Raw genomic sequence first — 27076 nt, 5'->3', positions numbered from 1 at the left:
ATTGTTAATTGATTATTTGACAGGATTTACTACAGAGTTAATGCTGTATTATAATAATAATTTATTTATAATTTTGTAAAAGATTTTTAATGTATTTCTATTGTTTAACTGGTCACAATAAAGTTATAGTTTTGTTCTTTATTTCTCCTCACAAACATGTTATGCAACAACGCTGCAGCGATATAACAACATCAATGTATTTAACATAGCTTACAAATTAAGCTAACAAGCACCTTGATTTTTAAGTTATTTCAGTTGAATGGTGAGATATGGTAGTGAAACTACTGGGTACGGGAGGCATGCCATCTTACTGCTCCTTAGTAATAACGAACAAGGGATCACGCGCGTCCCATGATGACGTGACGTCAGTTATGTTATGATGGTTGTATATGTAAGTACCATTCACCAGTAGGTAGTCAGATTATTTATTATACTTATTATAAAAAAAACAGGAAATCTCAAGTGGACGCCTAGCATTGGCCAAATACCTTAGCGATTGCAGCAACAGTAGACTGCGGCAGACCACCAGCGGGAGCGCCTTTAAGGCGATCCTCAAGATGAGCGGCGCGTGCTTCTGCTTCTTGCTTAGCTGCAATTGCCGCTTCCAACTTTGTTGTCAACTCTTCTATTTTACGTTCTTCTTCTGCTCTTGATTTTTCTAAAAAAATAAGATATATAATTAATATGTTTTAAAACACGCAAAATAATAGAAGGTCATAAATATGGACAAGAAATGTAGAATATGGATACTATCTTTAGAAATGAGTAAATTAGTGTTTTTACATAAAACTTGCTCCCACTTATCAAGGTATCTCGCTGCTCAATAGCTTGGTTTTGGAGCGGCCAGAGGTCGATATTTTTCACGACAATATTAATAAGTTAATTGAGTGTTGTTTGTTGTTTTTTATGTAATTACGTTATATTATTGGCTCACTACACGCTTTGGTTTATCTGTAAGTGTGGTGAGTGCCTAATCATAAATAAATAAATAAAAATACTAATTTACTTCAGTTTTTTAATTTTATGTATATATAAGACACATGAAAGTGTATTAAGTAAGAGAGATATACAAGTATAAAGTGTATAGTGTTGCTAAACTACTACAAATAAAATATAACATGAAGGTATATTGATTCGACAAACAATAGTAAATATATAAATAACAGTTTACATATAAATAATGAAATTAAAATTTATTTCAAACATACATTTTGTGAATTATACTTTAGAATAAATAGATTTAATATTTGCCAACTCACCTATAAGTCCATCTATAAGCGGCTGAACGTCTATACTAAAGCGCTGTGTCGCTCGAAAGTCTGGATCGTAACCATTCTTGTGCAGAACTATTTGTGTGATGCATTCTTCTATCAGCTTGTAGTATGCGGGCCTGAGAGTTACAAGAGATAGTGTGATACATTTAAATACTAATAATGTAATAACTGCGTGTGTGTGTTTTTTTTTGTTTTACTACTAAACAAGGTTCATGGCAGCAAAAATCGTCGAAACAAAAGTAACAATGCAGATGGCTTCATACAAAGTCTTTAGAATTTCTGTCTTCATAAGAAAACGATATATATAAATTGTAATGCACCTGATAAGTTCATCATCTCTGATGAAAAGTAGATGCTGCAATATTGACAGTAGGTAAGGCTCAGCAGGTGTATCCATCACTAAGGTCTTCACCAGCTCAAAGCAGTCATTTGTGTCGTTAAAGTCGACTCTGCAAAAGTGGAAAATAAATACAATAATAATAAAAATAATCTCAGTACAATTCACACAGCGCCATCTAGACCCAAGTTAAGCTAGCTAAAGCTTGTGTTATGGGTACTAGACAACTGATACAAATACATAGATTTTTTTTCGTAAATACATACGTAATATATATATAGATAACACCCAGACCGATACAAACAATCATACTCATGAATACAAATGTTTGTGCCGTGCGAGGAATCGAACCCGCGACCTCGGACGTAAAGCGGTGTACTAGACCGCTAGACCACCGAGGTAGTCAAAACAATTTAATTACCCAATAAGATGTCGTATCATCTATCTTATAATAAGCCATAGATATGAAACAGACTATTATAAAATAGTGTATAGAAAGGAAACTTTCAGAAAATTTATCAATCTCTCTTTATTAATATTCCAATTTATCAATATTCTTTTTTATATATAAATTTCATGTTTAACATTATTTTCTTAGAATAAATTCCAATTTAAATATTTTATATCACAGTGGTGGCACATTTTCAATTTCCGACATTATCTGAATTATTTCTAAATTTTCAGGAACATTAAAAACGGATATCTGAAATATAAAATTTTCGTGTAACAGGTTTCGTGTTTATACTCCTCCGAAACGGGTTGATCGATTTTGATGAAATTTTATATGTATATTCAGTAGGTCGGAAAATCGGTTTATAATAAATTTTTATACCTCTAAGTGTCGCTCACCCCAAATTTTTTTTTATTATATGGCATTAAAAAATACGTAGTCTTAAATTTTCACCCTTCTACAAACAACCCCTATTTTTTAATAGCAATAGAATAGAATAGAAAATCATTTATTCAAATAAACTTACATTGAAGCACTTTTGAATAGTCATTACATTTTTTAATCTACCGCTCGTTCGGAAAGCTGTCTCATCACAAGAAGAACGAGCAAGAAACTTGCGTGTTGCTCTTTTAAATAATTTTATTATTACTTTACATTTTTAAGTTTAAGTGTGTGAATACAAACCACCAATTAGCACTAATTCTATTAAATACTCAAATAGAAAAAATATTGAATATATAACCAACTGGTTAAACAATTAATAAGAGGAAATCAGTCATAGTGATTAGAGCAGACCAGTCCCTACAAGCAGCACCCGTTCACGAGTATGACGGATGAGCTAGCCATCACTGCGCTCGACCATATTTTAGGGAGCCCAATGACCCGGCCCACCACGCCGCCACAAGTCTGGACATTTTAGTGAGCATGACTACTCAAAACACTAGACTACGTCAAAGCTACTTACAATTGCTATCTGATAGTTATAGCAGTGGCACTCAATGAGAAACTAGCCATTATTATTGCTAAAAGTTGCATATAGATGGTGTGATTGGTATCGATGGAATTCTTCATAGTTTTGCAAACGTTTTAAAAAACAAAACTGTGTTTTCAAAAATGTTTAATCAATTTTTAAAAAGTTATATATACATGTTAAAATGAAATAATGCGTTTAGAAAAGTAATTTTCATATATTTACTCATTTTGTTATTTTCCAGTACTTAATTACACTTTAATCAGTGCTAATATGGGGCTCAATGTTTTCAAAATGCTTTCATAGATGGCATTGTCGTCATTTGTATCGGCCTAATTAAATGTCTTTTTTATATTTTCCAATAATAAGCACTTAATATATTATTATTGTAAATTAAACATATAAAAATTTTTTAAGTAAATTAAAAATAGCCGAACAAGCAAGTAATACTATTTCCAATAATACTTATGTATGAAGTGTTGTCATATTAAAAATAACTACATGTATTATCGATTTTTTTGAATAATCGATAACAGGATTTTATTACAGCGCATTATTCGATGATGCTTTTAATGAGTCGTTGTGAACAGTAAATTTTCATTATTTTGTATTATAGCAGTGTTCCGTTTCAAAGAACGGAATATAGTAGTACATTATTAGTATCGTTGGTTATTTACATTTGTACTGAAAAATCGATTTCATAATAATTTAAAATATCGAGTACGAATCGTAGCTGTCTTCGAATACTGGCAACTGGTAAGATTAAAATAGTATTTAAAAAAAGAGAGAAATCGACCCTAACTCGAATACCATAAAGTTGATTTTCCTTTCTCATTAATATCATAGCAGTTTGTTTTTAACTTGCGTATGACTCTGTGGTATGATGTTTAACGTGTATTGTTATTGTACGGTGCATACATTTCAAAAATGAACTTTTTATGTAGGTACATACATTTCTTTCATACATTTCAAAAATTATCTTTTAATGTAGGTACATACATTTCTTTCATACATTTCATACATTCCAAAAATTTCATACATTTCAAAAATTATCTTTTAATGTAGGTCCTTACATTTCATACATTTCAAAAATTTCATACAATACATTTCTTTCATACATTTCAAAAATTATCTTTTAATGTAGGTACATTAATTTTTGAAATGTGTGAAATGTATGTACATTTCACACATTTCAAAAATTTCATACAATACGTTTCTTTCATACATTTCAAAAATTATCTTTTAATGTAGGTACATACATTTCTTTCATACATTTCAAAAATTATCTTTTAATGTAGGTACATACATTTCAAAAAGTATCTTTTAATGTAGGTACATAACACCCCATGTCAGACCCCTTGTATTTGGAAGAAATTAAAAAATAATGCCAAAAATATTAGATGAATATATTTTTAATACGAATATTGTTTTATTTTTGTTCATCAACTTTATCCCTCACTAACAATACTAGTAGTAGTACATAACCTGGTTTATACCGCTAAAGATATTGAAAGATATACGAGTAATTCAGAATGTTATCAAGTTCAAAATAAGCACACGTTACTTGCTTAGATAACAGACTAATATTACTCGTAATAAAAACATTTGTAACACCCATATGTATACTACGTATGTATAGTAAGTACTTACGCTGCGGCGCCGTGAGACTCGTCTACCTCATCTACTCATCTACGCGCGGTAACCGCGCCGACCGACCAATAGGAGCGCGCCTCTCGTGTTTCCAGAAAGTTCGCGACTAACGGACGATATAGTAGTAAGGCAATGAGTGTCCATTATATTATATTATACATATTAGTGACATCATTATAATATTTTCTCGTTAAATTTTATTGTAATATACACAATTTCGCACTAAATAACGTGTTACCCCGTTACACATTTCTAATAATGAAAAACCTAGACCGACCCTGTTCACTTAATCTTACAAGATCTGACTTTAAAAATTACGATATCCTCATATAGCCTTTCATTTCCCCTTTCAATACTTTTTCGCATTAAAAAGTAGCCATTCTCAGGGTCTACATTATCTGTCTACCAAATTTCAATTAAATCAGTTCAGTAGTTTTGGCGTGAAAGCGAGACAAACAGACAGACTGAGTTACTTTAGCATTTATAATATTTGTAAGAATATCGCTATTAAAAATAGGGGTTGGTGAAAGACGGGTGAAAATTTAGGCGTGTATGTATTTTCAATGTAACATTATAAATAAATAAAAAATTGTCCATAATACAAAATTATATTTTTTCGGGGTAGGCCACCCCTATGACTTTGGGGTATAAAAAATAGATAACCTACCTCAGACCTGGCAAGTATACATATCAAATTTCATCAAAATGTGGGAGAAATATGGCAACTAACACTGTTATACAAAATTTATATATAAGATATAGCGGAATTCTCATTAGGTAAAAGAGGGGTACATCGTAGAATACATGAGGTATATACCAGTAAATTAATTGTAGCTAAAATCAGTCTCATACATATAACGATTGAAATAAAAAATCGTAAAGCCCGATTTTGATACGTACGAGTATAAACGTATCAAAATCAGGCTATACGTATAGCGCAGACGCGTTACAACATATCAAAAAAATAGGCATGGAATGTAAAATAAACCATAACATAATAGGTATATACATTGGCACATAAGCCATATCTGCAGAGTGTCGGCTAACGATATTATACCTACACATTTACATTGAATCTTGAATCGTCCCTAATGAGGTACACGATACAGTTACCTACATATCTATTATATACATATCTTTGCAAAACAGATGTCATGTAGACTGAATTGACTGCCATCTATTTTCATGCTTTGTTACTAAGCACCCACTAGTAATCCGAACTGCTTCAGATCTAGCGACATCTAGCGGCTACGGTGGCGAAATAAAATAGCCCGAGTTAGGAAGGAACCATTTTCTTGTATGGGATGGGGTATCCGTATGTAATATTATATTATCTGTGGTTATAGTATTCACATTTTACATAAGAATGCATGCGGCAATCAATACAAAAACCGCTACGCTTTCATATTTCTAAAATCAATCAATTAAATCAAGAAAGCAATGAGAAAATTAAATTATAACGTTGTATGCTAATAAACTAGTTATTTACTTTTTATGTTGTCGTCTATCCTGTAATAGGCTTTCTTACACAAAAATTGTTTAATATAAGATTTGAATTGCCTCTCTGTCAGATTTAGTGCAGATTCTGGCAGTTTATTATAAAATCTTATGCAATTACCATAGAATGAATTACTGACTTTGTGCAGGCGGCATTTAGGTAAAATTAGCTTATTTTTATTGCGTAAGTTTCTATTTGTACAGTCTTTAAGTTTTCTAAAACTCTCTAAATTCTTCCGTGTATACATGATATTCTCATAAATGTATTGTGAAGTAACGGTGACGATATTGGAATCTTTAAAACACTGACGTAATGACTCTCTTGAACCCATACCATAAATAGAACGTATGGCTCTCTTTTGTAAAATAAATATAGTATTTATATCGGCTGCTTTACCCCAGAGTAGTATACCATATGACATAATGCTATGGAAATAACTAATTCTTCTAATTGCATATGCAGCTGAACTGAGTCTATTGGCCAATTTTGAAATATGGGGCCCCCATTGTAATTTCGGGTCCACTGTTATACCTAAAAAAACTGTATCATTAACAAAATTTACTATTTCATTCGTTTTTTTTCAATAACTGTCCCTTTTTGCAACGCTTATTTAATATATTCCGGTTCTTAATTATAAACTTTTTTAGTTTTAAATATTTTTTTAATTTATTATTACTCAACATACAAATGTTACTGTTATAGTTGCCTAATTTAGGTGATGTATCACTAGTAAGGTCAATTACAACAGGATGGGTGCATGGAACTGTAGTAGAAGGAGGCACACAGTCAACACTAATAAGTTCCTCATATAAATTACTAATCTCATTATTTTGTTGAGATTCCAATCTTGTGTCTAGATCATTGATTTTAGAATATGCCTGCCTTTGCCTTTAACTCAAGCTCCAATTCAGTGATACGCCTCAAGGCTTGCTCATGAGTGTCACTACATTGATGAAAGCTACTTATTAGTTCTTGAAGCTGATCCCGCTGCTCAATAATTTCCTGATGACTATTATGAAGTTCTGACAATTCTGATTTTAATTGGGTATTTTTATTTAAAATTTTTAAAATTTCATCTTCACTCTCTTCTCTCTCCCAGATCAACTTGTCACTGAGATCTTTGGATGCCTGAAGTTCTTGTAGGGCCAATTTAAGCTTCATCTCTGTCTGCCGTGCAGTTGTGGAACGGGTAGATAGTGACATTATTGAATATATGAATAGTTACTAGGGAGAGTGAAGTGAGTTATTTCTAAAAGAAACAAAGTATCACAACGAGAACAGCAACTGAACCTTACTTATTTTATGTGTTAAAATTTTGAATAATTTCTGTTAGATATATTTATACAACCTATATTTTACAAGATTAAGTAAATGGAATTAGATTGTGCTCCTTTCCTTCAAATTATATTAATATAAAACATAAAATTACTTACAATATATTTTGTGGGTATATTTTTTCCTTCGACGTATGCAACAACTGAACTTCACAATTATTAATATCAATTTAATTTTTATGTGAATATTTCTATAAAACTTGTATATATTATGAAATTCTTTGAATAAGTCCAACAAATAGTAATAAAAATAGTTTTAAAATTAGTTGTTTACCAACGAAAGAAGTTTGACAGATAGCCGGTACACTATTTTGATGTCGATTTTTGCAAATAATACACTACCAAATTGTACACAAACAATAATCGACACTTATTGCACTATTATATCACTAATAACGATGTTGAAAATATAATATTCGTGTGATAGACTATTAAAAATTATTTATTTATTACGGCCAGCTGAAAATGACTACTGTCGTTGGTGTTGCTAGTCGAAGAAAAAAGTATAATTATATGACAAAACAATATTTACTGGGACAGCTAGTATTTATAATTAATAATATATTTTATGAGTTACTTTTAATGATCTAATAATAAACTAATATTTTAGTAAGACTACAATTAGGCTATGAAATTTGCCTTTTTTGGGTTAGATTATTGAATATTTTTCTTTATTTAGTCAAGGTCAATATAAAGCACGGTCGAAGTCGCAGGTACAGCTAGTATCTAATATATGCAATATGTTTAATTGAATTAAATTTTTATTATTTTATTGTATTGTATTGTACAGTTACCTAACATCATCAAACTTCGCCAAGTACTCTTCTTGGTCGGACGAGGCGTGACTGTCAAACGCGGATATCTGTATCTGCCGAGCTCCCTCTGCGCCTTTTCGGAGATCATCTGGAAATTAGTAGTAATAATAAATACAAATTATCACTATTTTAGAATACCTTGATAGCTCAGTGGCTTAGTACACTGCTTATCTGATGGTCATGGGTTAATTCGTATTAGATACGAATACGAATTAATACAAATATTTGTTCTGCGAGCATTGTTTTCACGACTATTGTCGTTGTCTTGATATACACATACATCTTCTCAATATATACAATTGTTCCGTACGTTTGTCACCTAACTCCTCCTAAATGGATGGTGTGATTTTGTTGAAATTTTGAATTTATATTTCAATGGGTTACTGGATGATTTGGATGTAATTGGATGCGGTAAATAATGCTATTTTTTTTTGGCAAAATAATAATAATAACCCAAGACAATTCACATAGCGCCATCTAGTCCCAATCTGAGCATAGCTATGTTATGGGTTCTAGACAACTGATGTAAATACTTAGATATATTTTTTGTAAATAGATATATAATATACATAGAAAACACCCAAAGTAATACAAATAATCATACTCATGAATAAAAGTGTTTACACCGTACGAGAAATCGAACCCCCGACCCCCGGAAAATTAAATAGAATACTTACCAATCAGATCAACAAGTCCAGTCCTCATAAACTCGCAGCGTAGATGCATCCTGAACTCTAATTCTTCTGGATCAATGATTATCGCATTTATCAATTGCATACAGCCGTTCTGTAAAAAGCGATTATCAAAAATTTGTTATTGATTCCGTATTATACATATTTTTTTTAATATAGAACAGGGAACGTAATGCTCACTAATGAATAATTATTCTCAGTATCATGTATGTTAAGACCGCCAAATATATTACCTTTTGTATTGTATTGTGTGCATTGAAATTGAGTAAATAATAGATGTAGTTTTTTATAAATGGCTGTATTTTAAATAGCGTAAGTACTTTTAAGCTTATCAATTAGAAATTAAAATCAAAACTATAATGATGCTCACGACTTTTTGTTGGCCGATAGTTTGTGCTGTGTGTACGTTTATTTGTAGATACTATCTAATGGTTATAATCAAACGACCGCAATAGGGGGGAAGGTGATTATTAGTAATGTGGTAATTGCTAGCAATGTACCATCTCAGGTTGACCTCTACGCAACTCTAACTGACCTGACCTCACGCTCTTCCTATTATCCTCCACTACTGCCCGCCAACGTAAACCGTTAGTGCAGGCGGACGCTTCATTCCATTATCATCCATAAAAAAAATTGTCAGCAATAAATATAAAAACTACTTATTAATATACATTAAATAATAAAATACTAGGTACCTTCTTAAAAATATTTTTATACAATATTTTTTTTAATATTGTCTATTTACGCCCGTTAATTATGGCTAAAAGAACTAAAAAGTAAGTTAATTAAACTAAAATAATACCTTTAAACTCTCCGGCGCTTTAGGATGAAGACCTTCCACGATAGGCAGGAACCTCGGTCGTTGATTTGATTCTCCGGCCATCGTAATGGCTTCCAGGACTTTCTCGTGGCCATTGGGGATAAAACAAATGGCGGCTAAAACCTGGAATGCAAATTACGATTTGATATTAAATGATAATGATCATCGAGGGCGCCATTAATAAATTAATTAGTGATATGTGACATTTCAATAATTCTGACATATAGGTTGCCTGACATCAACAATTCGCTCTTCTGACTATCCCATCTGGAATTTGAGATGTGAAGGTATAACATTAATATTGTAAGAAATCTCGTTTATAATTAAATACCTTAGCCGCCTCTAAGGCACAATGGGGTTTCTTTGCGTCCAAACTCCTAGCCAGCACTGGTAGAGATTCTCTGCATTCGAACATAGTCCGGATTCCGACTGTGTTGTTCAAGATGGCTGATATGCAACGAATGCACTCGTACTGTACTCGATCGTAGCGGGAGTCACTGAGAACAGAACAGGTTAGTTTATAAAGTATAGAAGACTTTTGCTCCAGTCAGCTCATGACCACGGCTAGTGCAACCTATAAGTACCTTTATTTGCTATAAAATTATTCGTGTTAAAATAAAAATAAATTGCTGTTCATTAGTCTTGCTAAAACTCGAGAATCCATTTGGCTAATTTTAGTCTTCAAATATTCGTGGAAGTCCAGGGAAGGTTTATATGGTGATACGAAGAAATTGCGTGTAAAATAGTAAATCCAAAACAATTAGAAATTTATTGCGTAACTAAACTTCCAAAAACATATTTAATTTTGAGGCGGAACCGAGTTCGCGGTGTCAGCTAGCTATATCAATAATATAGAAGACTATTCTGATAGCTATATTCCGCTAGATATACAACAAAATACCAATATGAGACAAGTACAGAGAGAAACTCCAACATACACTAAACCATATAAAACATAATTTTATCATTATCCGAGAATCAAATTTTTCTATAAATCATTCCCTTAACTAATTACAACTCTTTTAATTCAATACATACCGATAAAACCCACTGCCACTGATTGCATGTAAAAAGAAACAGGTAAAGTGCAAGTGGGACTAGTAGTTCCGAACAAATAATGTGAACATATTTATATTTTCTTAAACTTAGCTTTTACTGGCTATTTTGTCTTTTTTTAAAGGTAAAACAATAATACAATCGTCACGTTAAACTTGATTAAGAACCATTCAGTTGTTGAATCGTGAAAAGGTAACAAACAGAAAATATAAATTTCAGGTGAATTTCTCACTATGGGCTAACTGACCTGACCCCATATTCATCGTATCATCCTCCACTCGGACACATTCCATTATTATGCAATAAAAAAAAATTAATCTGTTACCTCACAACTCGTCTATAACTGGCTCAACTTTCAAATTTTCTCGTATATACCGGAGCTGTCAATTTGATTGTCATTTCAGTAATATGAAAAAATACATAAATTAAACACAGGTACATACTGCACATAACACAAGTTAAGGGTAGTCAGCAGAGTTGTGATTCCTTTGGTGCCGAACTCTTCTATCCAGGACAGCGGGTTGTTCGTGAGCGCTATTCGAAGATTCTCCAGGCAACTGTGCAGTTTCCCAACTGAGATATCTGGCTGACTGAGGTAGGCTAAGTAGTCGGAGGGTTTCTCGAATTTGGACCTGCCTTCCTGAAATTTAAAAGTAGAAAGGTTATTTTTTACTCATATTAGTGGATATAACACAAGTAATGTCCCATAAAGTATGTACATCTATCTTTTCTTTTGCTATGGTTGTCAATATATATAATTATATACAGCATCACGGATTACATAATCATCCTCATCTCCTCATTCTCGTCATCATGTGACAGCCATAATAACACTTATTCTATGCCATTCTGGAGGACTAAAATGTCATGCTACCCTACCCTGTAATTTCAATGTGTTCTTAGCGATCTTCATAATTTCTGAGGTGTAGAATGGTACGATATACCATACTCTTGCATATTTAGATACATATTTTTATTTAAAGTCTCAAAGGGCAGAGTTTTTTATCAGTTATTCTTGATTCAAAAGACATTCGGTCCAACACTGGCTTTATAGAAAGCTCTGCCACGTGTACTAGAGTCCCTAAATCCTAATTTACTTTATGGCATATGGTTAATACACACCTGGGCATTAACGAACTTATATGCGATCAACATCTTCTGTTTCTGATCTCTTGAATATTTTCTGAGAGGTGCTTTCTTTTCTTCACTAAGGTTCATGTCGCTCTGTGAACAGGAATAAATAAATTTATAGTATTTATAAAGATTTATTTCATTAAAAACTGTTTTTATTTAAGGTTCAAACTAAACTGATGTTGGCAAACAAATTGAAAAAGGAGTGGAATATAAAATAGCCAGTATTTTTGTATGTTCATTTTACATTTTCATTTTTCCCAATTTGAATACATATCTCATTGATGGTTCACGTCAATTCGTCGTAGTAAGATCCTAATTTTATCAGTTATCCAACACTTAAAAATTTCTTTAAAAGGAACCAGTAATTTTTGACACAGATTTAGATGTTGTATTAACCAAATAAACAAATAAACTCTTCAGGTCTGTAATATTAGAATAGATTGAGAGATACTTATGACTTACAAGCATCTCCTCAAATCTTTTGGATAAATGATTGTCATCGAGCGCCTTGATTTTGCTGGTATACTCGGCGGCGGCCTCGTCCTCGACCTTCGGGTCGGCCCCCCGAGGGACCGTTTCGTAGCCGCGTTCGACGCCGCCGCCGCCTGTTTTCTTCGGCCTCCCGAACCATGTGTCCAGCTGTTGACAAAAAACAATGCCTTATAAATAACGTCACACTCATGAATGGGTGCTGTCTGATGCTGCTCAAGTCACTATGACTTATGTATTTTGATTTTTTTTTATACTATATTTGTGTATCTATTTCAACGAACAGAGAAGTAAGTTACTTCTTTTGTAGTTTTGTTCTGTGATTTATTTATTAGAATATGGGTAGGTACCCTTAATATAGTAAATTACATATTTCATATAAGTCCTGCCGGTTCCGGCGTAAATATTGCATAAATATCATAATGTAAAAAACTGTACGTAATATATATTTTTGAACCCTATGATTTTGTGATAACTGTGGAGCGCAAGCAGCCTAACAATACAGGAATTAATAGTTTTACAGAGTAATTTGTATTAATGATCACGAGTGAACAGAAGAGAGAGAGAGGACGCGAAACCTCGATATTAACTTTCACGCGGTTCCCTCTGGAAACCATCGTAATAAATCCCGAGTAAATTCGCCATGATATACAAACTGACATGACTTCATCCTCTTCACTTTCCACAGTTACCTCGTGAGTGTATACCGTTAGAGCATACTATGAAGTATACCATTATCATCTACTAAAAAAGACACAATAGCATGGCTGACCATTAAGTAGCCATTTCTATATATGGTTCATTCACTTGAACGACATTAATATATTTTAAATTCAACGAGTCCTTACACACATAACGGCGAATAAATTTTCTACGGTCACAATAGACTGGCACCGACGTATAAGTCTGTGTAGGCATTAGTAACTACCATTATGATATTGTTAGGTACCCCTGCAGGGTTTCAAAATAATGGCAGTGCGAATCGATTACGGTGAAACTGAATCGATTTTGTTTAGTTACGTGAATACTCATTGCTATTGTTCGTATTGTACTTTTATACTCGTGCCTTTATCGAAAACCCCTAACTAATTATCGTCTAATTTGAGAAGATATTATCGGAATGTGGGTGGTATTAGTATTAATATTTTAGTCACTTACGTCGAACCTAATGTTGAATATGTAAATTTATTTCTTTTTATTATCATCATCATCATCATCATCATCATCATCGCAGCCCGGAAGACGTCCACTGCTGGACATAGGCCTTTTTATTATACGGTATAAATATTAAAACATAATTTTACTTGCCGTGCCAGCGGTTTCACTTGCATGAAATTTATAGCCTATGTGTCATTCTGATGTATAAGCTATATTACTGTAAAGATTCATCAAAATCAGTAGTTTTTGCGTGAAAGAGTAACAAACGTCCATCCATTCATCCATCCATACTTACAAAATTTTCCGTATATAATATTAATAAGATTTATCATCCCATGTGAAGTAGTAGTTACATATGCAGACTTGATTGAATGATCGCTAAGCAGTACATATACAAACATTAGTAGGTAGGTTCACTACGTATATTCACGAGAATGGGTTTAGGTTTTTTTAACAATCTACATATGTAATTATTTAAAAAACATGGTTTAAGTATTCCTATTAGTTATTTAGTACAAACAGCGGACATTGTTAGTTTTATAACAAAAAATAACGTATGGCATGTTAATTATTTATTTACATTTACAATACTAACTCAGCTTAGTTTGGGAACGGGTGGAAATGTGCGGTATGTATATTTATCTTATATTAATAATTCACTCACCGAAAACGGAGATTTTTCTCGGACAAATTCCCCAACTACTTTTATAGTATCCATTTTATTACGCAAAAACGCACTGTTCACTGTTTTTTAAATAATATTGTTTAGAAATTATTTTATGTTTGTTTATGAAACTATTCAGGACAATTACAGAATTATAATAAATGGAGTTTAACGGAAATTAAAAATTTATAAATTAAATAAGCATACATAAATTTTTAAACAAACTATAATGAATTAACAGGATCGATCGTAAAGGGTGTAAGTCAAGTTGAGAGTTTGAAACTGCTTTGCCAAAAAATTAACGAAGTATATTTTTTTAAGCTGACATATAAAATAATATTATGAGCATAAGCGGTTTTGTAATTAATTTAGTAAGGAGAGTTCTAAATTTATTGATTTTTTTTCTCTTCTCTACTTCTACTTTTTAGGTGAAAGCTTTGAATATCCTTTACAACATACGACTGACCCTGTAAATAAATTTCAAATTTTGTTTTAAAGAGTATTATGTATAAAATAATCTACACTCAATGGTTTAAACAGATCGGCACAAATCGTAATTATACCTTGTTGTTTATAATAAATATTTAAATATAATATACACAAAAGAATGCAATAATATTTAAGTTGTTATAATAAATGACACTGTACAACAACACAGTCGATGGCACGGCCCTCAAAATTTTGTTGAAAATTATTTTAAATTTATTTCCAAATAATTTTCCGTCTTTTCGTGTGTACTTCACAACGACCAGACACAAACTGTGCAGGCAAATGAAGTTGTCAAATCGCCAAAAACAATAAAAGCATAACTATTATTAAATATGACACCAAAAATTAAAATTAAAGTAGGAATAAGCAGTAGTGACGTTGAAGAATTCTAAAATAACTTCTGCTTCTGTCCAAATAATAATTATTTATTTATTTAATTATGGTCATTTTACTAGCATTAAAAAAAAATTAATTAACACTACATATATATTTCTTTATTAATAACTAGCGACATCCTCCTACTTACCAGCAATTTTTACAGATTGCACTCACTTTTTAGAAAGCAAAATACAGCCCATACTTTTAAACTTTACATAGTATAAAATAAACTCAGCCGCTGTCTGTACGCTTATATATTTTAAATTACGCAACTGATTTTATTGCTGTTTTCAGCAATAGATAGAGTGACTCAAGAGGAAGGTTTATATGCCTGTTATAGTACAGAACAAGTCGAAAAATTCGAAGATCAGTAATGCATCCGTGTGAAGGTGGGACGGATCGCTAGTTGATAATATAGGGGGAAAAATAATTAATAACCAAAATAGGTTACATCTTATGAATAAAATTCTCGTGTCACAGTTTTCGTTCCCATACTCCTCCGAAACGGCTTGACCGATTCTCATGAAATCCCCCTAAATGTTAGGGGTAGTCCACCCCTAAATTTTTTATTTTATTTTAGGCAAAACAACGTTTACCAGGACAGCTAGTATTTTCTAAGATAAATAATGAGAAACAAGACATCCAATAACGATTTATAACAATGTGTATTTATATTCATCTGATAATAAAGATGCAGCGTTATACATGGATGCATTTGATTAATAAAAATTGGTAATCAAAATGTACAACGATATGCGTCCCGGAAGAAGTTCAATGACACAGTCAAATTAGCGTTTAATAGATCCAAATGCGCTTTAATGGGACATTGGGAGTGGGTACACACAATTAAAATGTCACTGTCCGTAACTAGGTATGTCTATAGTTAACTTTAAATAAATTTATAGGTAGTACATCCTTAAATAAATTTATAGATAGTGCAGCATTTCTATTTCGATATTTGAATAAAAAGCATTCAAAAGTGTATTTCATAAAAAGCGACTTTTTAGCACAAGGAATAGACTAATATTTTTTTAACCATCAGTATTGGTCTGCATTAACGGTATACGCTGAAGGGGAAAGTGGAGAATGACAGGATGAAGATTAACTCAGGCCAATTACTCCTTCGTAGCAACTTCACTAGCAATTAGCTATGATGGCTTTCAGAGGGAACCGCGTGTATGTCTACCTGACATAGTATATCGTTAGCAAAAGACTAGCAATTAAACAACCATCGCAACTAAAGTATATTTTATTAAAGGTAAAGTAAGATAGTCAGCACAATCAACATGCATATATGCATTTAAAAACAGGATTACACGAAAACGTCGATGAAACCCGCGTGCAGTAACTAGTACAAAGGAAACAACATTCGCATATGATGTCAATATTGTTCTGATGATAATGCAGAACACAAAATGAGTGTGTTCTAAGAAAAACGATGACTTTGGATCGTTTTCAAATCTGTTTAAAGAGTGAACTCAATGAGTAAGGTGTACTTGCAAAGTGTATTTATTTTGTACACATCATCTATATTGTGTACATAAATAATAAGAAATTATAATTAGTCAACCTCTTTACATTTTAATTCATGATAATGGAATGATGCACCTGCACTAACAGTATAGGCTGATGGGACACCAAGTCGAGAATGATTTCATTCTGAGCAGGTGAGCGATGTTATGGATATGAAATATTGGATAAGGATATCTTTCGGATATAGGAATGATTATTACCGGATACGGATGCGGATATGAAATGATTTCGGATTCTCCGTTAGTTTCGGATAATTTCGGCTACGTATATAATTTTTTTATAGAATTTAAAAAGTAAAATACAAATGGTTAGATAACGTGTCTCAATTAGGTTCCGCCCCTATCCGATATTATCCGACACATTTACCTATTTCGGATTCGGTTACAGTTACGGATATTTCTTCATATCGGATATCCGATAGTTTCGGTTACGGTTACGGAACTCCCTAACATCACTGTCACTGATTCTGAGCATGATGTCAGGTCAGTGGCAGTCCAGTCCATCTTGATAAAATCACTAGGATATAAAAACCGAGAGCCGCGTAAAGGGCGACGTGAACCAATATACATTGCCAGCAATGTAAGGTCCTCATTACAAACAATCTCCTCCCCAGCCAGCCATGTAATATATAAACGGCACCATGATAATATGATTAAGCCCCGATGTAAAAGATGTGTTACAAATTTAAATGTTTAAATGGAAGAAATTTTGCAATCTTACGGCTAATTCCGATTTGGAACATATAAAATCTGATACAAATAAGAATGCCAGTTTCTAGTACATTGCTTTATATACCAAATTTGACACACCTTGTTCACAAGTATGATATTATATTTACACCTTCACCGATCGATCTCCCGTCCTGTATTGGACGAGGTTCGAAACCCTAACGGAGTCTTCAGACTAAAGTCCTATTCGTTAGACAGGAGTTGGCCTTCAGCTGCTCCATGAGTCCTGCCGCGTGTGCATAAAGCGCGCCCCCTACCGTTGGATGAAGCTGTAAGGGTCAGCTACGTTAGAATAGATCGATAAAAAAGTTACATAGGATTTATTTCTGTAATTTCAACAAAGAGAAGTGAATATATCATTCGAGCGGAAAAGTATCATACAACTGTAGAGGTCGTTATCAATATCAAACGGAGGCGGAAGAGGCTTTGGCCATCTCCCAAGCAATTGAGATCATGCGTTAATGTTAGTCGTTACACAACTAGTTGGTGTAAATGACCCGGTCTACGTCAAAATGCTTTTTATACGACTAGGAACATAGAGCTTGATTAAAAATGACTAAGCGGTTAGCGTAACAGGTATAAAGTATTATAAAGATAGAATATTTCATTGATTTCATTTTAAACATCCCCCATCTTTGTACTCGCCCCTCCATGGAAATCATATCCCTGGACAACATATTTTTTCAATTTTATTCAACATTATGGAAATATTTTTAAGGTTAGTAGTACAAATTTCGTGTTTTAATAGGTACTTATTATGAAATACATATTTGAAATGTAACGTCATGAAATTTAAAGACTAATTTTAGCTTAATATTGTAATAATAAAATTATATAAATAGAATATAATTTATTTATCATTGCGTCATCTCTTTATAATATGTCACATATGTATAACGTACTAAAAATTTTACTCGTCGTTGTCTATACATTCAAGGAAGATATATGCGACAAAATAGTACTCGGGGACTGTAACAATATAATAGAACCCAAACAATTATTGTTAGAAATATTATCTCTTTGTGAGTTCGTGCGCGCTGATCCCTGAAACATCTAACTGACTTGTGTGCGGTTTCGCAAATGTATTGCGGATAAACTTCATTCACAATTTACTGTTTGTATTGTTTTATTTTTATATTATTATTTTTCCTCAGTATCACTGGTATTTTGGATAGGAACGGGCCTAAGCCAAGTACATAGCAATGTTATGTTTTTACGTCAATATAGTACAATGATTAAAGGCCTGTTCAATTTGAAGGAATTTTCTAACTATGCAGCATGTATTATTATTAATTCGCGGGGTTAGCTAATAACATAACATATATAATAGTAACATAACATAATAGTATATAAATAACAACACTGCATTATACACAGCACTACACAATTCAGAGCAGCGCGTGACGTAATGACGTCACAACAGTAAAGGATCGGACGTAAATCGCGATTGAATTTGAAATTAGATCTGACGTTGTACTTGTAATCCATCGAAGGTGCGAGTACCACAGCACGTATGTATAGACTAGTCTTAAACCAACTACTGAAAAGGAAAGCGTATTGAAGGTCACGAAAGAAAAATGTGTACCTAACGCAACATCTGTGGTAGAAACACCTGCGTATACATTTGAAAGCAAAACCGGTGATATAATAATAAAAAAAAATAAAGTGTAACAATAAAATAGCAAATGTCATTGCGTGTTTAAATACCAGGCCGTTAAATAAGCAACGAAATATTATAGACAATTTATTTTATTAAAAAGCAAAGTATAAAGATTACATAAAATATGCTATACCATCTCGACTGTAATTCCAGTTGTTTAATTAGAGGCATTAGGGACATTATGAAAGGAAGGATACACTTGCAGTGTATATTTGAATGCAAAGCGTTACAGAGCACGACTACCTCAGGGACTTCACAGTCCCTCAGATAAAGATTTGTTATCGGTGTCTCCATCAGCAAAGAGTCGGTTAGAAACATAAATTTATTTAATTTAGTTCTTGGTCTAGGCTAGATTAGATCTCACGACTTTTAAGATTCCTAAGTATGGGTAATGAACAACTACGTTCTCAAAGATTTCAAGGTTAATTTCTTATCAACATTAAACACCTTGCAAGAATTTTACTAATATTTGAACTAGCTATCTCAGTAGATATGTTTACTTATTATCTAATGCTACAACCACCAAAGAGTGTTCTATAAGATTTGCGTTTATAACACAATAATAATAACCCAAGACAATTGACACAGCGCCATCTAATCCGAAACTAAGCACTAATTGGTGCTTTTTTTATTGGGTGATTCACTAATAGTGCACCCGCTTGCTCTGACGGTATACACTAGCGGGACACCAGTGAAGAATGATAGAATAAGCACAAAACTAGAGAGATGCTAAACAACTGAGAAAAAACTATAACAATTATCAGAGGTAAGGCTAACATGCTGTGACATGATGCAGGCAGTAACATGCTGTGACGCAATATCTTTACTAAAATTATTTTGGAATAAACAAAAACGGTTAATAATAATAACCCAAGTAAGTAAGTAAGTATTTATCTTGACACTTCAAATATAGCACACTAACTTGAATTTTTATTTTATTTATTATAGAGTTTGGGCTATTACTAGGAGCTTAAAACTGTATCATGATATCCTTCAATTATTTTCGGCGACAGGCTTAGGGCGAGTATAATAGACCACCGCAGGTTGCAGTGCAAACCTGTAGAAATCTATTATACTGACCCTTTTATACAGTTTCCTGCTTATAGGGACAAGAATTGAAGGATGTTTTTAGGAGTGACGGTTTTTATCTCCTCAGAATAGTGTGTAATTGTAAAGGAGAATATTAACATAACTTAGGAGCATACTATAAATATGTTTGCGCTAATGAGTGGGGCGTTCCGTAAGACAATTAACTTGATCACGTGACTATTTCACGGTTTCAGGAATAATGTGACGGACAATAGTTTATCTCTTTCTCAAGTTTAAATTGTTATTAGGTTGTTGCTCTCCATGGACAATAGTCATAGAATACAGGTATAATACATATGCATCTATTACAGTAAATCTGTGAGCGTCGTAGTCTAATATGGAGTAGAATTAGATTAGAGGGATATATCTGAAACAGGTATTCTTATGGTCTAAGTTGTCATACCTTTGTATTGTGTCATTTTACTTTTCATAACGTAAATAAACTATAATAAATATGACTGAACTTCAGAAAATGTAAATGTTATAGAAGCACCATAATCTTTCGTAGAAGGCAATAAAGCACACTTTTATAGCAGCACGCACCGACCTTGGTATACAGATTAGACTGTGTCCTTACTGTGACTAATACAAATGATATGGCAGAGGCATTACGTCATTTGCATGAATTTACCGGTATAAATCATGCTAATGAAAAATAAACATTTAATATAATAACTAGCAAAGTCTGTGACTGCGTGACCGAATCCCTGAGACATCGTTACCGAGTACCTGAGACATGGTTACCTCAGTAGACTTTTGCCAACGTTTACTGCGTGGTTTCTTCTATCTTAACCTATTTCTGCCAAGCAGCTTAATTTGTAGCATATATGAAGATTAACATATGGCAGGGAATTTATAGGGTACTATAAAGTCATAACACCTTAGTAGGATCAAAATTCGACTGTTCAAAAGTGCTTGTAATGAGTTTATTTGAATAAAGACTATTTATATTTCTATTTCATGCCAGCTTAGTCCTCAGGAACGACACGTATGTAAATAAATCTAATATCTGGATCTCTCAAGATCTAATCTATTCATCTATATATATAAATAAAATTGGAGTGTATCTTTGTAATATTGAAATAACCGTTTTTTACTACATGCGTATGAATATAAATACGGTACATACACTAAAAAGCAACTTTTTAAAATTTTTGTCTGTCTGTCGGTCTGTTTGTTCCGGCAAATCTCTGGCTGATGTAATAAGAAGTAACTTAGGCTACTTTTATTTTAGAAAAAATGTTAAATTCTACTCGGACGAATTCCCGGGAACAGCTAGTCTCCTATATATGTATATAGACGACATTTGATATTTATCATCTCCGAGCCTGTCAGCACAAATTCTAGTTATATAAAAGAAAATGTCATAGATATAGAGACGGATTTTAATGTAATGGAATATTAAACAACCTTAGGTTTTATCAGCTGGTAAGCGGAAACCGTCGCTTATATACATAAACAGCAATACGGACATCACGTCATCATGTCGCCCGTTGTACTAATTTATGCTGGACACCAGAGGACTAAAGAGTCAATCATAAGGTGTCAGTAATTTCACTGTCCTACCTCGCCCTTCCGAAACAAGGGCAAGCTTACAAACCAAGCTGCCTGGTGCATATATCTCATTCGATTTACATCTTTCATTATTTTCCTTTCACTCATCCTTTCCAAATCTCGAAACTAGTGCAATATCCACGATAAAATAGAATAATAATAATCGGAGCAATGTTACTTATGGTTGGTTATTAATGTCAACAGCATTTTTTTGGACGTTTGGATGCATCTTCAATTCCTAATAAAGTATATGCCGACAAAGTGATTGAGTATGGATTATCTACATTTCCGCTCGCTATGGGCCCCGCACTGACTCGTGACCGGAGTAAGGTCGTATCTATATAACGGAACCGATACTAGTTTTAAGAATGAGGCATTATTAATGCTTGGGCTCGTTTATGTAAAATATTCTATTTGCATTCTTTGGACAATGACTTCATAAATAAAAAATATTAGAATTAAGTTTAAATTTATATACCAACGTAATTTTATTAGTTTAGTAATATATTCATAGTATAATAAGTCCTCATCATATTGATCGTTCTGTCCTTTTATATTATTGGCTGAAACATGTACACCTTTCAAATCTGAGCCTAATTGACTCTCACGATGATAATTGTTACATAGAATAATTTGTTTAGTTTTTAGAAATTCATTTTACTAGAAGGAAATACCGCGACATTGCTTGGGAGAAAACCTGTTTTAAGAGTAACCTGTATAATAGCTGGAATAGTTTATGGAATGGTATTGCAACTATTCACTGTGATTTTTAAGGTCAATAACATGTAAACTCTTAACGTCCCGAGGCGGAAGTCTTCTTATTGTAGCCATTGTTTTTGTAAATAATTTCGACTAATAATATAATAATAATAACATTTTTGTATTTCATTTACTTCCCAGTGTTCCATCTGGGGAAATCCAGCAGTTCCCATTATTGGCCTTGGGTTCCTACGACTTGGGTAAGCGAGTGTAAGCCATGAAGACATACTATATGTATGAGATTAGTTGTAACTGTACATTTTCTAAGTCGGGATGCTTGCCCTAATGAAAGCGTACATAACATCAGAACTCAGTATGTAGAGCTAATTCGGTTGCCTTATAGAGAGTGTCTTACCATATCTAGAGTGCTATTCTGAATCCTATCCTGGAATTGTAATGCAAGCCCTGACACCGTATGTTTTTTTAGAAGGCAAGAACCATCTGCCTTGACGATTGGATAGTCCTAGGATAGAATTTTCCACACATTACAAAAAAGGTATTTATTCTATGCTAGTTGATTTCCATTCAAAATGGCAACAATCGACAATATTTTCTTGTCTTATAAAAATCAAGTGGTACTAGAACAGACATGAACATATTTTATTTATATGTCGCTTAGGAAACTTCTCATGAATATATATATAAATTTAATTTATACAAAAGAAAGCTATGGCCCTATAGATGAAAACTTGTTCGTTACATTCTCCGTATCAACTGCATTAATTTTCAAACGTTGACTTTCAAACAATTAATATTATAGACACTTTAGAAGTTCCGTAGTTTTTTATTACTGTATCTGATAAACAAGCAGATGGAAAGTTGAATCGCCGTCTACAGATTTGAACCGAGGTTTTAAAATGTGTGGATGTTGGTTACTGTATGCATTTAGATAAAATATTGTAGGTTCCCAGACAGATCTTATCCTAGTTTTTAGATTGGAGTATGATAACAACATTGCGTTTAGTTCAAGAGCTGCTAATACTAACAAATAGATTATGTAAACTAAATTAAGACAGATGGTATAGAGAAACCAGCTCCAGGATGCTTCGATCTTATTCTCTAACGGATTTCAAAGAAAAGAGGAAATTCGACTATAATTTTCTATATAAATTTGATCATTAGTTTGTGTTATTCTTAATAATGTGATGTCTTAATAAAAGTGGAATTTTCGTAGTCTGAACACGCGTATTAATTCTAAAGCTGTGTAATAATTACCAAAATAAATTATCCCTTTATCTAATATATGTTTTTAAAGATTTATTCATGTATGTCTATTTCAGACTCTTATGATAAGTCAAATCTGCATTATAGCTACATTAACGTCTTATAGACGAAATAATACAATAATATAATCAAAAATAGTAAAAAATATTTATTTTTTCTTTATAAGTTTATATTATGAATATTATAGATTATTTGAAGCGCCTATTGTCTTATATCATTGCAATATGAACTCTATGTTTACATGTAACTTGTTTATCACAATTATAATCGTTTTAACAGCCACTTGCGAGCACCCACATGTTGCAATGAGTTTGTGTGCCAAACACTTGTCGGCACTGACCCAGAGTGATGTCACAATGATATCATCAGTGCATACAAATATTAATGTCTGGTTGAGATTAGCTTTTATAATACCGACGCTGATAAGGTGAGCTGTTCCGTCAGTTTGTCTTTTTTTAATGGATGATAATAAAACGTTGCACCCGCGGGGGCATCAGTGGATGATAATATGATTATGAAGAGCCAGTTGGCCTATTGAGGTAAATTCAGGAATTAAGCACGCTTTCCAGAGCACACCGCGTGGTGATATTTTAGATTGTTAGCAATGATACTATGGGAGGGATATAATGTGAATAAATGAACCATCAAAAAAATCTCCACCTCCATGCGGTTCCCCCGGGAAACCATCGTGACATGTTCCTGGTGAATTTGTCACGATGGGGTAACTGTCCTGACCTCATGTACATCTTATCTTTCTCTACTGATCTCCGCCAGCGTAAGCATTAATGAAAAATAGGACTACCGGTACTCATTACTAACAATTTATTTCCCTTTTGATTGCCTTTAGCAGGTAGCAATTTGCAACAATCTTCTAAAATGGTGGTCGATTTATAACCAATTAGGTATACATATTCTTAGGTTAGGTTTTATTTTTGTTCTGTCAGTATGACAGTATGGATTTAGTATCTTTGCCATTCAGTAGAATAGAAAGAAAATGTCATGCGAGGATGTCATTTTTAATTTACGTTTTAAATTATAAAATAAGTAAAACGCATTATTCGACGAAACTCGCAGTGCATAATTTAATCTATTGCACATGACTGTTCTTTTATGTGTTTTTATCTAAGTCTATAAATTAATATCTCTTTATGATATTATATCATTATTAACGATACGATATCGAAGTGGAAAGTGGGGTCCGGGGCATACATGACGCAGTCAATTGCATTACCTCGCCTGTTTCCTGCGAAACGGTAGTTTAACGTTTTATATTGGTTTGAGTAGGTATTAAATGCAGTATAATTATTTTCTAAGAGCGATGTAGCTTAGTATTTAACTATTCTGAGTATAAGGATCCCAAAGGTCGTTAATTAGAATCGGACCGGTATTGACGTTGCAGGGAAATATTTACTTCCGTATTAACCTGGACTCACATTATCGGATGCACTGCGGCCAGGACCGGCCAGGAGCGACGACGTCATATGATTGGTGCATTTAAAAGAAGGTAGTGAGATAGGCTGTAATCGAACAGCATTGTTAGCACGGGCCATTCGTATCCTATCGACAATTTACGGCAACCCTGAATCGCTTAAAAATATTTTCCGGATTTCTGCGTAGTTTGTTTTTAGGGTTTCAAATAGACAAAGTAAATTAAATTCTTGTGCTGTGTTTGTCTGTTACAGTCATAGCAGTCAGAAACTACCGATACTATTGATTTGAAGTTTTTATTAGTTTAAGATATTATTCAAACGTAATAAAAAATAATGAAAATTAATTTATTACAGTTGATAAAGGCATACGATACTTAAAGGTAATGTAAAAAATGAGAAAATATGTATTTCTTAAGTTGGAAGAAGAACATAGTGGAAATAAGTACGAATTTGTATGTATATGTATAATATAATAAAGAGATCTCATCTTACCCGTTTCTTCTTCCATGTTTCTGTTCGTTTCACTCGAGGCAGAGTATTATTCTGCTTTTGCATTGTGATACTAACACTACACAAAGTATATACACTATTCACTACACTCACACACTGAAATACTATCGTCTAAATATATTTGAAATCAACATCTAAGCTGCGATATGAACTAACTAAACTAATAAGAAGATCTATCAGATGGTGAACAAGGTAAGCATCTCTGACTGTCCATGTTCAAGAGCTGTGTAATGTAGTTTTATAAAAATATCACATAATAAATGTCATCAGCTTTTACATTTTTTTTTAATTTGAAAGTAAACTACACACAAGTAAAATTACTTTATTCTAAGTGTTAGTCCTTGTGTTTTTTTGTTAACATCATATCTTATGTACATATTTTATATGTTTAATTATCTATCGGTAATGATAACAATTTTATATAAAAAAAAGTAACATATGAAGAACCTAGAGTCGACAGACTGCGTTCTTATAAACGAAACCGTTGACTGTCTACTCAGTTTAAAAGTTACGAGAAATATAAGATAAGTGGAAAGCATGTTACGGTTGGTTGAGCTATTTCATATGTATAGAATGTGGGATGTCATATTGGGAACTTATAAATATTTTACTGTATTTAAATAAATACGTGAAGCAAAAACGTTAAACCTCTTTTTACGAAAATTGCGAGGTGAAAATTGAATTGGTCGGAGGATTATGAAATTTGGCACATTTACAGTTGCATGTAGAGATTGCAAGAGTGCAGATTGCAATTTTTTTTAAATATGTATAAAAAATAAATGAAATCAATAAAAAAACACACTGTGTACAATACACACTATGTACCATGTATTTAACGTGCTCACGCATACCTACCGTTAAAGTCAAACTTAAATAAATAAATACACAAAACATACTGATTTATCGGAACTAAATTTTTTAAAAGGCTACATTTTTTTATTATAATGATTAAATATCAAGTCATTCCTTAAAAATCGAGTAATTGACGGATTTTTTAAATTCTTTCGATAAGAAATATAGAGAATAAGAATAATTTCTGCTTAACTTGGGACTAGATGGCGCTGTGTGAATTATCGCAGGTAATTATTATTAATAATTAATGTATGTTATTTAACACAATCACTTGAGACTAATAGGCAAAAATGTCCAAACACAATGCATTATGTGCAGTTTACGAGTTCATTATTGCCACCGCCAACGTCCATCTCTATCATTAGATCAACTCGACTGTACTAGATAAATTTGTTAAAAAAATCTAAAATAAATTCCAGGAATGTTTTTACAATCGATAGAACTTCATCTGTAGTTTTTTTTTTATTAAGGGTTTTGAACTATTATCAGATGTTAAGACCCGTCAAGACATCATCTGTAGTTAGTCCC

At 32.7% G+C, this 27076-nt stretch overlaps 1 protein-coding gene across 1 annotated transcript in view; it reads right to left on the bottom strand.

The window, feature by feature from the left end:
* LOC131851040 (protein diaphanous) overlaps positions 1–25804 on the bottom strand; it is a 41000-nt gene extending 15196 nt beyond the window's left edge. Inside the window, exons 1-11 of the mRNA XM_059201466.1 lie at positions 25679–25804; positions 12494–12670; positions 12020–12121; positions 11341–11537; positions 10173–10338; positions 9824–9964; positions 9007–9115; positions 8309–8417; positions 1595–1723; positions 1260–1390; positions 489–658 (exon numbers count right to left, since the gene is read on the bottom strand). Of these exons, the coding sequence (XP_059057449.1) occupies positions 489–658; positions 1260–1390; positions 1595–1723; positions 8309–8417; positions 9007–9115; positions 9824–9964; positions 10173–10338; positions 11341–11537; positions 12020–12121; positions 12494–12670; positions 25679–25741 (1494 nt within the window). The 5' untranslated portion in view covers positions 25742–25804. The remainder of the gene's footprint in view (positions 1–488; positions 659–1259; positions 1391–1594; positions 1724–8308; positions 8418–9006; positions 9116–9823; positions 9965–10172; positions 10339–11340; positions 11538–12019; positions 12122–12493; positions 12671–25678) is intronic.
* Between the last annotated feature and the right edge of the window lie 1272 nt (positions 25805–27076).

The sequence above is a fragment of the Achroia grisella genome, unplaced genomic scaffold, assembly GCF_030625045.1.
Source record: "Achroia grisella isolate CSIRO2021 unplaced genomic scaffold, CSIRO_AGI_Agris_v1 utg114, whole genome shotgun sequence".
Lineage (NCBI taxonomy): Eukaryota > Metazoa > Arthropoda > Insecta > Lepidoptera > Pyralidae > Achroia > Achroia grisella.
This window is presented reverse-complemented; position numbering and strand designations above follow the sequence as displayed.